Raw genomic sequence first — 15,497 nt, 5'->3', positions numbered from 1 at the left:
ATGATTTAGGAATTCAGACATTCAACAACCATTTATTGAGTTCCCACTGTGCAAAGCATATGGACAACAGAAATAGGGTCCCTGCCTTCTACAAGTTTATTAGCAGAGATGACCACTATCTATAAAGTTACCTACAAAATGAGAAATAAAAGGGCCAGAGGAGTTCAAAGGAGGAGCAATTCCTTCTGATTGGTGGGAATCATTCACAATATATTAGTTCATTAATCCATTTTTCTGTTTTTCCCTCCAGAAATAGGATGTATGGCTTTGACTTGGCTATGGAGAGGGTCTGTGTTCCACGTTACCTCTTAGGTATTAATGACCAATACACCAAAATGAATCCTGCTTTCAACTATGCCTACATTTGTTGTTGCTGTTCAGTTGCTCAGTTGTATCTGATCCTTTGCGACTCCATGGACTATAGCACACCAGTCCTTCACTATCTCCTGGGGTTTGCTCAAACTCACGTCCATTGAGTCGATGATGCCATCCAACCATCTCATCCTCTGTTGTCCCCTTCTCCTAATACCCTCCATCCTTCCCAGCATCAGGGTCTTTTCCAATGAGTCAGCTCTTTGCATCAGGTGGCCAAAGTATTGGAGCTTCAGCTTCCCCAGCATCAGTCCTTCCAATGAACTATCCAGGGCTGACTTCCTTTAGGCTAACAAAAGCTCTTCTACCATTACTCTGAAGAACCCTGAGGGTGCCAATGGGGGCCACTGCTCAAACCATGGATTGCACACGCCAACCGTGAGGACCCCAACATTTGTGTCACTGCAAGAGCACAAGCCCGGTATTTGTGGGTCTTTTCTCAGACCCCAGGTACCCTATACCCTTGACTGAGCTACTGAATGCCCAGAATTTATTTTATTTTCATATCAGTCACACTTCCAAAGGGGATGAGATGGCTTGAACTTTTTATCACAAATTTCAAACAGCATCTAACATTTCTCTCTTCTGTAGTCCCCACATCAACCCACTTAGCGCCCCAAATATTGGCCCAACTGGAATCTACTCATTGAATTTTTAAAATAAACTTTTATTTAATTATTTGGCTGCACCAGGTCTTAGGTGAGGCATGTGGGATCTAGTTTCCTGACCTGGGATTGAACCCAGGCCCCCTGCATTGGGAGCACGGTCTTACCCAGTGGACTACCAGGAAAGTCCCTTCACAGTATTTATTAACCACACAATGAACTGTGGCCTCTTTTCATTTGGACTCCACTATTTGTCAGTAATTTAAAATGACAATTTTAAAGTTCTTCTTCCTATTATAAAATATGGGCCCGTTTTAGAAAATATGGAAACCACAGGGTAACCAAAAGATATTTTATTCACAGTCCTTCCTTCTAGAAACAATCACTGTTAATATTTCAGGCTATTTCCATTCCCCCCCCAAACACATAAAATGGTGATATTCTGAAACTTTTCCAACCCTGCTTTATTCACTACTTTAATTCACTCATTTGAAAGCAGGGCACTGCAAGGTGTGAATCATTCAAATGTGACTCCACTGGGGAGCCTGTCAAGGAGCCTCAGGGACAGAGGGAAGCCTGAGGTGCCTCCAAAGTGACGCATTCATCTAGTGTTCCCGAGCAAGTTTTAAAGATAAAGAAAGATGCAGTTTGTGCCAGGACAAACACTAAAACAAGGGCGCAATTAAATGAGAAGGCTGTCCATATCAGCTGGGCCCAATGCAGTCAATGGAGGACGGTGTGACTTCGGAACTGGCAACAGGACAGCAGGTGTTCACCTTCCGCATGACAGGGAACCCAACGTCTTCTTCCAGAGATGGGATTTTTGCTCACTGTCTTGAGCCCTTGCCAATGAGCAGTTTTATAACTCCTATAGGAAAATTAACATCACATGGTGGAAAACTCCATCTCCAGATCCCTCTGCTACACAGACTGGCTCCCTCCTGGGGATCAAAGGGCTGCAGTGCCTTCATCTGCACAAATGATATGGCTGCCAGATCCCAACCTGATACTAAGGGCTATTAATATTTTTAAAAGGCTAGTGGAGATTTTATAAATGTAATAGATAAGAACTCTTTTCCAGTTTCATGAGATAGGGGGAAGAGTGACAAGTAAAAAAAAAACAGCCATCCTCAGCCTAAGTAAGTGAGCCTTGTATCAAAAGGCTAAAAAGGGAAAGGGGAAAAGTGTAATTCCTACTCTGTGCCAGAAATTATAGTCTAAGGACCTTATGTTAATCCTCCTCATCCCAGGAGTTATGTTTAATACCCCTCCCGGGTAGACATCTTCATTTCTTACTTTATAGGCAGGAAAAACTTAAGCTAAGAGAAGTTAAGTGGCTTTCCTAATATCCATATCTAAGTGAGTAACAATGCAAGGATTTAAAAATTTGACTCTTCTAGTCATAGAAAGAGCCTATAAGCATATCAGATATGGACCCAGGCGGGCCCTACCTAACTGAGTGGCACTGGGCAAAGCATTTTTCCTTTCTGGACCTGTTTCCCCATCTGTCAAGAGAAGAGGTTGAGTCGGATAACATTTTCTCCCCCATTTAGGACTGACGTTCTGTGACCCAAAGTTAGTTAGTGTTAATCGCTCGGTAGTGTCTGACTCTTTGCAACCCCATGGACTGCAGCCCGGCAGGCTCCTCTGTCCATGGAATTCTCCAGGCAAGAATACTGGAGTGGGCTGCCATTCCCTTCTCCAGGGGATCTTCCTGACCCAGGGACTGAACCCAGGTCTCCTGCATTGCAGGCAGGTTCTTTACCACTAAGCCACCAAGGAAGCCATCTGTGACCCAAAAGCCCCCTATAAATGTAGCACTTTACATTACTCCCCAGGGTAAGCACCTATCCTCCACCTCACAAGGCTCTTACTAAAATCCTAAGAGGTCACCCAGTTATCAACTTATTGAGATTCACTGATTAGCTGAAGTTCACTCAGCAAATCAGTGGGAGGGTGCACTTGGCCTGATTCCAGGCACAGGAGGGTCTCAGGCTTTTAGCACACCCCATGTTATGTTTTTTTTTTTTCCAGTCACAAAAAGCTCACTGAGATTTCCAGTGCTTAAAAACACTGCTCTGTTACTTTAAATGAAGACAACAAGGGGCTATACATAGTACTGGCTTTCTAAAACTACAAGCTGTCGTATTTCCCAGCTTTTCCCCATGACCAAGGTAATTTGTCTGGCCTTTGTCACGCTTTGCCAGAAACGAACTGACAGCAGGCTACTAGTTTGTATTCTAGAAGCAGAGTCAGTCACTTTGGTTTTGGCAAGATTGCAGACAGATAATCAGAACAGAATGAAGGCAGCAAATAGAGGAGGCACTCTCAGGAGACTGAGCTGGGAGGGGTCAGCTGGAGCTGGTGCTGGAGTAGTGATGACTGGAAAGCAGTAGGAAGTGGCCAGAGGACTGGCTGGGAAGCTAGTGGTGCTCCTATAGCAAGCTGACCCACATCCTCTCTTCCTACCTATAAACTACTGGCTGAGTCATGATTACAGCACTTCACAAAGCACCTTCACGTCTAACATCTCACTGGATTATCACAACGGCACTGGGAATAAAACACTGGGGCACTGAATCACTTCTATTCCAGAGATGAGGAAACCCAGACTTGAAGAGGTGAAATGGAACGAACAAAAAACACAACTGATAAATCCAACAGCTCTAACTGAAATCCAGTTTTCTTCTGATCCCAAACGCTCACTCTGTGCCCTGTACCATACTTCCTCCCAGGTCATCACAGATGAAAAGATGTGGGTTGGTAAAAAAGGAAAAGAAATTCAGCTGACTCCCTCACCGTGCTCTTATCTCTGGTCCTAAATTACACTGTGCAGTTAAGATCTGGGCACAGGCTCGAGGATTAAACGTTAATATGAAGTTAATAACAAGAAAGCCCAGATTTGGAACTAGAGTCTGCCTTCACCCATTAATTCAATTGAGTAGAGGAGATTAAGTCTGTAAATAAATCACTACAGTTCAAGACGGGATAAACATGAGACTACAAACTGGACAAACTCTGAGGCATTTTCTCAGCCTCAGTTGTTGTTGTTGTTTGGTCATTAAGTCATGTCTGACTCTTTATGACCCCATGAACTGCAGTCTACCAGGCTCCTCTGTCCATGGAATTCTCCAGCGAGAACACTGGAGTGGGTTGCCATTTCCTTTTCCAGGGGATCTTCCCAGATAAGGGTTAGAACTCGTGTCTCCTGTGCTGGCAGGCGGATGCTTTACCACTAAGCCAGGAGGGAAGCCCCTCAGGAGGTCCCTCAGGAGGGAGGCTAACCTCAGTACTGATATTTTGAGCCAAATAATTCTTCATCATGGGGGCTGTCCTGTACATCACACAACGTTTAGTAGCACCCCAGGCCTCTACCCACTAAATGCTATCAGCACCCTCCTCCAACAGTTGACACAAACAAAAATACCTCCAGATATTGCTCAATGTCCTCTGGGGGGCAAAATCAACCCCAGCTGAGAACCACTGCTCTAAGGGTTACAGAGGTTTAAGGCAAAGGTCAGTTAATGCAAGTTGTGGGTGCTGAGGAAAAGTTTCATGGAGGAGGTAATATTTGAACTGGACCTTGAAGAATAGATAAAATTCCTACAGGTGAGGATGAGAGAATAAAAAGAAGGAAGTCCAGAAAGGGAGAACATAAAAGCAAGATGAGAAAGCAGTGCTGAAAAATGCTCTAATTCGGCAAGAAGAGGAGCTTGCTATTGGGGATAAAATGTCCACTGGAGTCACATCATGGATAGCTGTTTATCAACTAACAGTTACAAGATACACATACACAGTAAGAAGTAGCCAACAATACAGGATACTAAACAGATTAGTATTAATAATTTGTGAGTCAAACCAGTGGTGTTTTCCTATGTCCCACCTACCCAGGAGGACAGAACATTGCCTGAGTATCATCTCTTACATTGCCTCTAGTGTGCATTACATTTAGTCAGCGTTAAACGAAGCTTGGGGCTTCCCAGATGGCACAGTGGTAAACGATTTGTCTGCCAATGCAGAAGATGCGGGTTCGATCCCTGGGTCGGGAAAATCCCATAGAGTAGGAAATGGCAGCCCACTCCAGGATTCCTGCCTGGGAAATACCTGGGCAGAGGAGCTGGGAGGGATACAGTCCATGGGGTCGAAAAGAGTCGGATGTGACTGAGCAAACAGCACACAGCAAACCACGCTTGGAACCAGAGCGGAGGTGGGAGAAATAACTAGGGACCGAGATGGTCAGGAGGTTCCCAAAGGAGTTACAGAGTGCTGGGTCTTGAAAGGACAGGTTCTGCATGGCTGGAAGGGAGGAGAGGACATTCCAGGTGAGGACATCTGAGTTGGGAGAGGAATAAATGTACACAACATATCCAAGAGACAGCAGGAAGAGCAACATAGCTGGGAAAGAAGACAAGGCTGGTCAGAACACTGAGCACATGAATCAGACTTCACTGTGTGGACAACCACACTTCACTGTGCTTCCCGAGAAGCAAAATAACAGTCTTTTAAAATGTGGCATCCTGTCCAACAGTTCTCTTAGCTGCACATTAGAAAGACTTAGGGAGCTTTTGAAGGAGGTCAATACCAGGCCCCAACCCTAAGGATCCAACTTAATTGAGCTAATATAGGGCCCAGTATGGTTTTTAACATGCAGTTAAAGCTGAGAACCACTGGTCTACAGATACGCCTAGAAATTGAAGTGATTTGCCTAAATTCATGTATTCAGCTGGGTGTGGGGCTGGGACTGGCTGGCGTCTGAATTCCTATTCCAGGCTCTGAAAGATATCACAGAGTCCTGGGCTAAATTCCATACTTCAGTCTTTAAGAAGCATAATCTGATGACTTGGCTCTCAAGTTTTGCCAGGGTTAAAGCCTGAATTAATCTAATCATAAAACTATTGACTTAAGCATCCTCTCAAGTGTCTAGGGTAATGGATGCTGGATTCATTGCTGTCTCCTGAGGGCCCTTAGGAAAAGAAAGGGTCTCAGGAGACTCCCCAGAAAGCCAGATAAACAAGCCAAACCACCCTCTGTGGAAGAAACAATGGCTTTTTAAAATGCAGCTAGCTCACTGAGCTTGTGCACCACATAAAGGAAAGTCTGGGTTACTCTTTATCAGAAAAATACTCTGAGAGATGCTATGCCATAAGCAAAGGTGGGGGATGGGGGAGTGATCAAAGCCGCTTGAAGCATCCTTGCAGAACCTCATTTTTACAGTAAAAATCTCTACCAGGCCTCAGCCCTGGATGAGGGCTATCCACACACCTTGTGTTTTTCTGAAAGGAAAAGAACGGCACCCCTCACAACAGGCCCACTCCTGTTGTGTCACTCCTGGATTCTGGCAGCAGGTGGTGAACAGGAGGTTTGCAGAGACTGCCAAGCTGGGAATATGAGTCTGCCTGTATAATCACCAGATTAATTCCAGGGTATCAGTACAGATAACTATTAGAACAAAGCAACACACATCTTGGGGTGTTCTTTTTCACCTCACACACCCATCAACCAGTTGATCCCCTCTAATGAGGGGATCACGCTGAAGTAACTCTAGAAGAAGCACTACCCTCTGGCTTCAGCTCTTGAAGGATGCAGCTCAGGACACTAGGAAAGCTACTGCTGGCAAAGTGCTGGTATATGCTCTTGGGATGGGTTCCAGGTTCCCGCCAGCTCTAAGACAGAATCCCGGAAAACAATTTGTTCTTTAAGACAGCCTGAGTGGAGGTAAAGGACAAACAAGAGACCTAAGAGGCAGTCCTTAAAACTCAAACTAACTTCATGCTCATAATATATTGATCACTTATTCCAGATACCATAATATGCACTTTATTTGTCCATTCATTATTTCCTTATATTTCCTGACACACTTATAAGATAGTACATTAGTAATCCTTCCCATTTTACAGATGAAGAAACTGAGGTGGGGAGAGGTTTTGTAATATGCCAAAGGTCACACAGCTAGCAAGTGGCACAGAAAGGATCTGAACCTGAGCAGCCTGCAGTTAGAGCTTTGGCCGGCCTCTATAAATGACTTTTTCCACTTGATCCCAACTGATCATTAATTCTTCTACTTATTCGTTTCAGGTTTGGCTACTGGGACCTACCAGGATCTTAATGATCAAAGAATTTTGAAAACTGAGAACCATCCAACAAAATTTAGGTATTATTATCATCACCATTATTATTAATGAACAGGGGAGGCCTGTACCTATCTGAGGATATTTGAAAAGCAATTACCCTTGGACTGTCTAGTCACCCAAAGTTACATTCCAGGCAACATCCTGGTTAAAACCATGTCCTGACACAAAGGTTTAAAAGAATCAACATCTTTAGGACTTCTCTGGTGGTCCAGGGTCTAAGATTCTGTGCTTCCAACGCCTGGGTTCGGGCCCTGATCAGGGAACTAACTAGATCTCACAGCTGCAACTAAGACCTGGTGCAGCAAACCAAATTAAAAAAAAAAAGATACTATAAAACTTATCAGATCAGATCAGATCAGTCACTCAGTCGTGTCCGACTCTTCGCGACCTCATGAATCACAGCACACCAGGCCTCCCTGTCCATCACCAACTCCCGGAGTTCACTCAGACTCACGTCCATCGAGTCAGTGATGCTATCCAGCCATCTTGTCCTCTGTCGTCCCCTTCTCCTCCTGCCCCTAATCCCTCCCAGCATCAGGGTCTTTTCCAATGAGTCAACTCTTCGCATGAGGTAGCCAAAGTACTGGAGTTTCAGCTTCAGCATCATTCCTTTCAAAGAAATCCCAGGACTGATCTCCTTCAGAATGGACTGGTTGGATCTCCTTGCAGTCCTAGGGACTCTTAAGCAACCAAAAGCACCTTCTAATAATTAGTAATAAAATCAAGTATGAAGAGTGGCTGTATCAGAAATTTATCCTTGGCCCAAATGAAAACTCGATTTGTAGACAGTGGGCATTTTTAGGTGGCAAAGGATTAACAAACAAATGGCAGAGCTAAACTTCTCTACTTGGGAAATTTATTTTCTTTTTCTATATTAAATCTCTGAGGAATATAAAAAGCAACTCCAGACAAAAAGTGGGGGAGAAAGCCTGCTCCACATCATGTTCTCTACCAAGTTTAATAACATGGCTTGATAGTTTTCTGAGTAGTGTTACCTAGAATTCAACTCAGAATGCAGTGAAGCCATATTTCTTCCAAAGCACATCCCCCTGAGCCATGAAATATCCAACAACCATGGATATTTATTTCAGACTGATATGTCAAACTCTGTGATGCGCTTTGGGAACATGACAGAATTCTGCATCACTGTAACATCTCTTCACTGAAGAGATAAGATCAAAAGACAAAATACCCAATTTTGTATGGCACTTAAAATATCCTTCGGTTCTGCTGGCAGCCTAGTGGTTAGGAATCTGGGCTTTCACCGCAGTGGTCCAGGTTCAACCACTGGCTGGGGAGCTGAGATTCTGTGCAGCACAGCGAAAAAAAACCAACAACAAAAAAAAACAGTCTCCCATACACCTCAGTTATTTTCACATTAATAAGATGACAATTAATGGCAAAATTGTAGGTAAACTATAAATACAACAGAATTAGCACTGTGGTTAAAGAAAAAAAAAATTCATTTACCAAAGAAAGCCCTGGTCAATATTCATATTAAGTCTAGGTTAAGTACCTCTGTGCTATTTTCAAGCAGTCTCTTAAAAAACAGAAAGTGGGGTTGGGGTAGAATGGTTTAAAAAGTTCTTTCAGAATAGATGACTGGATATCCAGTTCAGCAGTAAACCTAAATGTTATCAATCTGTGGACTTGAAAGTACTCAAAACACCCCTTCCTTTCATCATCTCTATTCAGCCTTGTCATTCCCCTCCCTCCCCCAGAACCTCTCATTTGCCCTTTCCTTGTCTTTCTGACTATCCTCACTTCTTGCCTGGATTTGTTCATTCACCATTTACCAAGTGTCTATTACCTGCCACATACAGAGCTAGACCCTTGCCCCTCATCTGAGGAAGCTCACGTGATACTCAGCAGAGCTGCTGTCTGCCCATCTTGATCACCAGACTGCAAGCTTTAGCAAAGGCTTTGTATTTCCAGAACCAGTAGCATCTGGCATACAGCAGACACTCTAAAAATGTCTGTTGTGTGACACTAGATTACTTTAGCAAGCTCTGTTTTAATTCCATAAATATTTTAGTACATATCTTCAAAAACAACTCTTACTTTTCTTTCCTTTTTAAAACACGAAAACAATATGTGCACAATGCAAAAATAGTACTGAAAGCTATAGAGTAAAAAGTGAATTCTCCAACCCTCTAAATCCCACTCCTAGAAATGACTACTATTACAGTTTGGAATGTATCTTTCCAGAACTTTCTTATGCTGGTATACAACACACACAGATATACTTTTTCTGGAACAAGTTCTTTGACAGTTTCTGACTCTAGTTTTTCAACCTTCTAATCCAGCCCAAGTTCTCAAAGTGCTGTCCCTGAATCAGGAGCATCAACAGCATCTGGGAACTTGTTAGAAATACAAATTCTCAGGCCCCACCCCAAACCTACTGAATCAGAAATTCTGGGGGTGGGGCCCCCACAATCTGTCTTAATAAACTTCAGGTAATTCTTATACACACTAACGGTCAACAACCATTGAACACACGCAAGTCACCCTGGTCAAGCCGGTTTTTTTTTTATTGTCTCTTAAATATTTTATTGTCAGGAGTGGCAACCGTGCTTTGGTTTTAAGTGTTAGGCGCTTAGTCGTGTCCAACTCTTTGCAATCTCATGGACTGTAGCCCAACAGCTTCCTCTGTCCATGGAATTCTCCAGGCAAGAACACTGGAGTGGATTGCCATTCCCATCTCCAGGGGATCTTCCCAACCCAGGGACCAAATCTAGGTCTTTCCCATTGCAGGCAGATTCTTTACCATGTGAGCCACCTACCATCCTACTTCAAAATGCGTTCCTTGTCCTGTTGATTAATTCTAACTGTACCAATCTGTCAGAGCCCAGAAAGGCCCTCGATCCTCCCCAAAGTGCTCTCTGTGTCAAAGCTCATACTGATCCCTCTTGACATACCTAGTCCCTCTATCACATAATTTAACAGGTATGCACTGTCTCCAACGTTAGAGACGGGTTCTTTAACTCTTTCCCAACAGACCACAAGCTCCCTGAAGATGTGAATTGTATTTCTTTCACCCCTTCCTCACCCCTGTTTCACAAATATTAACAGCTGGGCTTCCCTGGTGGCTCAGACAGTAAAGAATCCATCTGCAAATGTGGGAGACCTGGGTTCAGTCTCTGGGTTGGGAAGATCCTCTGGAGGAGGGCATTGCAACCCACTCCAGTATTCTTGCCTGGAGAATCCCCATGGACAGAGGAGCCTGGCGGACCACAGTCCATGGGGTTGCAAAGAGGGGACACAACTGAGAGACTAAGCACACATACAAGGATGAACTCACTGAAATACTGATAAACTTTTAGTGGATAAAAAGTCTACATTCAAGCTGAAGCACCAGTTCTGTAACCCTGGCCTTGGACAAGCTCCCTTCTCAGGAAGACGTCTACAAAAGCAGCACAGCTGGACTCAATGACTTGCTGCTTCCTTTCAGCCCTGGGCAATGTATAATTGTATGAAATGTCCCACACTGGAATATCGTATTCCGTTATATTTGAGTATACCATTATACACACTGCTTTGCATATACTGCTATTGTGGCGATTTTTTAGACTTGAGTTACAGTTAGAAAAGAGTATTTCCTAGTTAGCTAGTAAGCTCTTTGAACAAGAACTATGAGAATCTTACACCATACCCAGCACCATTCTTTAAACATAACAGCTCAATCTATTTGCAGAGTACTTGGGAAAAAATCTTTTAAATTAATTATTTATATAGAAAGCCTATGCAACCGTCTACTGCCTCCCAAACAGCCCTTTGAATATTTATTGTTATAAGTACTATGAAGATTTATAGTAAAAATTGTGACTACTCTGATAACACTGGGGCAGTCAGCCACATAAGGCAAAAGAAGGTAAAACTGAAACTTACTGTATTTGCGCTAGTCACTCAGTCGTGTCCAACTCTTTACAACCCCATGAACTCTAACCCTCCACACTCCTCTGTCCATGGGATTCTCCCGGCAAGTATATTGGAGTGGGTTGCCAGTTCCCTTTCCTACATGTATTTAGGGACAGACTAAAAACCTATAAGCCTGAGGCTCCCTTAGGGCAACATGCAAATAAAAATTGCCCTGTACATTTAAGCGACATATACCAATTCCACTCTTGGGGATAAACAACCTTCTTGACTTAGGACCTTTTTCTGCAAATTTTCAGACACAAGAGGTGGACTAGAGACCTCTGAGTGGTCAGTGATGACCAGAAGTTGAATCTAAAGAGAAGGCCAGCGAAAAGAAATTGAAGGGCAGAATGAAGGAACAGAAGGGCAGCAGGAAAACATCACTCTTTGAGTAATACAAAGGAACTGTGGAAATTCACTGATTCTTTCCCAGGGCCTACTGTGAGCCAAGCACTTGGGGCTGCAAAGATGCTCCCTGACCTCAACGGGCTAATAGTCCTAAGAGTAAGACTGAAGCCTCTACCCTACCTATCTACCTACACACACACACACAAGCGCGCATGCACGCATGTATGTGTGTGTATATAATTCTAATTGGGAAAATCAAGCAAGGAAGGTTTCACAGAAAAGGTGGTAAGTTAATGGTGCTTTGAAGAACGCAGGAGAATTTGCTAAGGATTGGGGGGGAAAAAAGACAGTTTGAGCTATTTATTGGGGAAGAAACATTCCCATATTTTTACAGCTGTTCCTTTGGGAACTTTAAATCGGTGAGGCTTCCTATATTCAACACTACTTTGTCAAGGATCTCTTTCTCTTTTTACTTCATCTTAAATGAGAGGTTCAAGCCCAGCACTGGAATAGAGCCAGAAAGCCCCAGGATAAGGGGAGTGCTCGCCAGATTTGTTCTTTCACCTCCAAATCCAACCGGCCCAGCTCTATCAGTCTTTACCTCCTGGCAGCCAGAAAAGGAAGGCTAATAATATCCTCTGGGGGCAAAATCTGGACCCAAGACAAGGCTTACCTCTGTTCTGCCAGTAAGCCACCGTCCCTGCTCCTAAACCAGGAGGCTCCCAGTTTACCTGTGACAGAGAGGCCAGCTCTGCAGGAAAAAAGCTGCATGAAAAGGTTAAGAGGACGCATCTGATGGCGAAGCGCTGAGGTACTGAGATAATCTTAAAATGTTTACGAAGATCCCTGGCACACTTGCAAGCGCTGGGTGAACGTGAGCTCTTAATAACAATGCTATTACCATTATTACAGTTAACACCTCAATTGTACTTCATCAACAAGAAAATGCTGTTTTTGCAGCCTACTTTTATGACGTTGAATAATCTCAGGAGATGCTAGTGTATTTCAGATTTTTTTCCCAAAGGGACAAAATCGCACTAGCCTGAGAGCCCCCGACCCTGAGTTCAAGAGCCACTCCAGCCTCTCGTCTGGCGCGTGACCTTGGGCAGGGAGCCTCACTGCTCGGTGCCTCAGTTTCCTCATCTGTAACCCGGGGCTAAGAAGCCGCTCCCTCGCATGGTCGCTGCGGGGTACAGCCAGAGGGTACTCTTGACCGCACCAGGACCCCACGGGTGCAAGGCGAGCTCTCGGCGCATCTTCCAGGTTCCCCACCCCCCTACCCGGCTCCCGGGCAGACGGGGTAGACGAACGTCCGACCCCGAGGCCCACCGAGCTCCGCCGACTGCAGAGCAGGAGCGGGAAAGGGGGTCGCGCCTGCGGTGGGTCCGAGGCTGAGGTGCTGGGCACCCAGAGGCTCGGCCGCGGCCGCCTGCACGCCATCGCCAGAGGGTTCGCCGTGAGCCCCGCCGCCCAGGTGAGTAGCGGCCGAAAGAGGCCGGGCTGCTCCGGGTCCCCAAGCGACGAGAGCGGAGGGCGCCCGAACCCCTGGAGGAGGCTGGCAGCGCTCACCCAAGCCCCGGCGCGCTGGGGTGGTGAGGCGGGGAAGAAGGCAAAGGGAACGACGACCCCACAGGCAGCACGGCGCGCCCCCAGTCAACCAGGCTGAGGCGCTCACACTCACCTGAAGCTCCGGCAACCGCCGTCAGCGCAGCAGCGGCGGCGGCGGCGGCGGCGGCGGCGGCGGCGGCGGGAGTTGGGCGGGGAAGGCTGTGCGGCCGCGCAGGCGCGCTGAGGACGCCAGGCAGCGCATGCGCACTGTGCCTGCCCGGCTGGGGAACTATGGAGACGATGGTTGAGTTGGCGCCATCTTCGGCGTACAGTGATTTTTCTCTCATTGTTTGTGGTTTTAGCTTCCCTTGGCTAGCTCTAACCTTAAAGTAATGAATGGAAAATAATTCATACGTTTTTATTTGCTGTACTGTTCTGAGTAATGTGTTGAAATCTCTGGTTTTGCTCCCTCCCACCAGGGTAAGTGAATTAGTCCTTTGTCCTGCATACCCACGCGGTATATGCTGCTTGCGCCCTTAGTCTTCTAGTCTCTGTCATCAGATCGTCTGGATACGGAAGTGTTTGTTTCAAGTAACTCGTACTTTGCTTGATAATGGCCCCAAAGTCCAAAAGTGGTATTGCTAGTGATGTGGAGAAGCCAGAGAAGCCATAAAGGGTGAAAGTTCTCAAATTAGTAAGAAAAAAAATAGGTATGCTGAGGTTGCTAAGCTCTATGGTAAGAATGAGTTTTCTGTGAGGGACTTCCCTGGTGGTCCAGTGGCTAAGAGTCTGAGCTCTCAATGCAAAGGTCCTGAGTTTGATCCCTGGTTGGTGAATTAGATTGCACATGTTGCAACTAAAACCTGGTGCAGCTAAATACTTTTTTTAAATTGAATTTTCTGTAAAATTGCAGGGAAAAAAAATTGTACTAGCTTTTGAGTCACACTTCAAACTGCTAAAGTTAGGGCCACAGTGCATAAAGGGTGCTTAGTTAAAAATGAATTACACCTAAAACTATCACAGCCTTGTTAATAAACTATTCGTTGTTGTTCAGTCACTAAGTCTGTCCAACTCTTGTGACCCCAGGGGCTGCAGCACACCAGGTTTCCCTGTCCTTCACTACCTTATGGAGTTTGCTCAAATTCATGTCCATTGAGTCAGTGATAACATCTAGCCATCTCATTCTCTGCCACCCTCTTCTTTTGCCTTCAATCTTTCCCAGGATCAGGGTCTTTCCCAGTGAGTCGACTCTTCACATCAGGTGGCCAGAGTACTGAAGCATCAGCTTCAGTACCAGTCCTTCCAATGAATATTCAGGGTTGATTTCCCTTAGGGTTGACTGGTTGGATCTCCTTGCAGTCCAAGGGACTCTCAAAAGTCTTCTCCAGCATCACAGTTCAAAGGTATCAACTATTCCACTCAGCCTTCTTCACGGTCCAACTCTCACATCCGTACGTGACTACTGGAAAAACCGTAGCTTGGACTATACGGACCTTTGTCAGCAAAATGATGGCTTTGCTTTTATAGTAATAAACTATACTTCAATATAAACTTTTTTAAAAATGAAAAGGCATTTAATTTATGAAAGACACAAACAAAATACATATTCTGATTGACGTGCTGCCCCAGAAAGCACTGAATCTATTGTTAAACTGAAGTTCATGTGTCCCACTGTCAGTGAGGCCAAACAAACCAAAATGTTGGACTTTGGAGCAGAGAAAGATTGATTACAGGGCCAAGCAAGGATCAATCAACCTGGGCTCAAAAGACCCAAACTCCCCCATGGCTTTCAGGGAAGGAATTTTAAAGGCAAATTTTGGGGTAAGGGCTGCAGGATGCATAACTTTCTTCTGATTGATTGGTGGTAAGGTAACAGGGTGATGTTTCAACTGTCTGGTTCCAGTCAGTCTGGGGTATACTGCTGTCCTCATGCAATCACCATCTTCCACTGCGTAGGGCTGGGGTTGGGGGTAGGTCTTAGTTTCTTTATAACAACTCAGATGGTTCTGTATATCCCTTAAGGAGGAACAAGGGCTCTTTTATCACTGAACTATTGTTTCCTGGTTGCTTTTCTTTTCTTTCCGCATTGCTCTTTGGAACTCAAGAGGAGGCCTAGGAGACCAAAGCCTCTTTCTACACAAGAAATGGGACGTCGAAGGGCTTTGGTATGCAGGAGGGCCCCAGTGGCTCCTGCTTGGTTCCAAGCCATTACAAAGACTTCAGCAAGGGATCCCCTGAAGAGTGACACCAAGCTATTTACTGAAAGTAAGGGATGGTTGGGGGCTTCCCTGGTGGCTCAGATGGTAAAGAATCTGCCTGCAATGCAAGAGACCTGGGTCTGACCTCTAGGTCAGGAAGATCACCCGGAGAAGGGAATGGCTATCCACTATTCCTGCCTGGTGAACTCCGTGGAGAGAGGAGCCTGGCGGGCTACAGTCTGTGGGATCACAAAGACCTGGACACAACTGAGCAACTGACACTGACCTAAGGGATGGTTACACAGATTCAGCAACAGTTTGGACTGAAAAGTAGAAAAATTATTGGGGAGACTCTGTCTGCCAAATGATACCAAGCA

General features: G+C 45.2%; 1 protein-coding gene across 6 annotated transcripts in view; it reads right to left on the bottom strand.

Moving 5' to 3' along the window:
- Positions 1–13,153, bottom strand: part of NDRG3 (NDRG family member 3) — a 63,248-nt gene extending 50,095 nt beyond the window's left edge. For 3 of the 6 annotated variants that reach the window (XM_027558613.1, XM_027558615.1, XM_027558616.1), the window contains exon 1: positions 13,056–13,153. Coding sequence is in view for 3 of the 6 variants with exons in the window: in XM_027558610.1 (XP_027414411.1) it covers positions 12,048–12,166 (119 nt within the window). In the remaining 3 variants the exon portion in view is untranslated. Of the gene's footprint in view, positions 1–12,047; positions 12,182–13,055 lie in introns of those variants that run through there. The other 3 variants (XM_027558610.1, XM_027558612.1, XM_027558611.1) reach the window with 1 other exon arrangement.
- Positions 13,154–15,497: the final 2,344 nt, after the last annotated feature.

The sequence above is a fragment of the Bos indicus x Bos taurus genome, chromosome 13, assembly GCF_003369695.1.
Source record: "Bos indicus x Bos taurus breed Angus x Brahman F1 hybrid chromosome 13, Bos_hybrid_MaternalHap_v2.0, whole genome shotgun sequence".
NCBI classification, from domain to species: Eukaryota; Metazoa; Chordata; class Mammalia; order Artiodactyla; family Bovidae; genus Bos; species Bos indicus x Bos taurus.
Note: the sequence above shows the minus strand (reverse complement) of the source record. Positions and strands in the feature narration are given on the sequence as shown.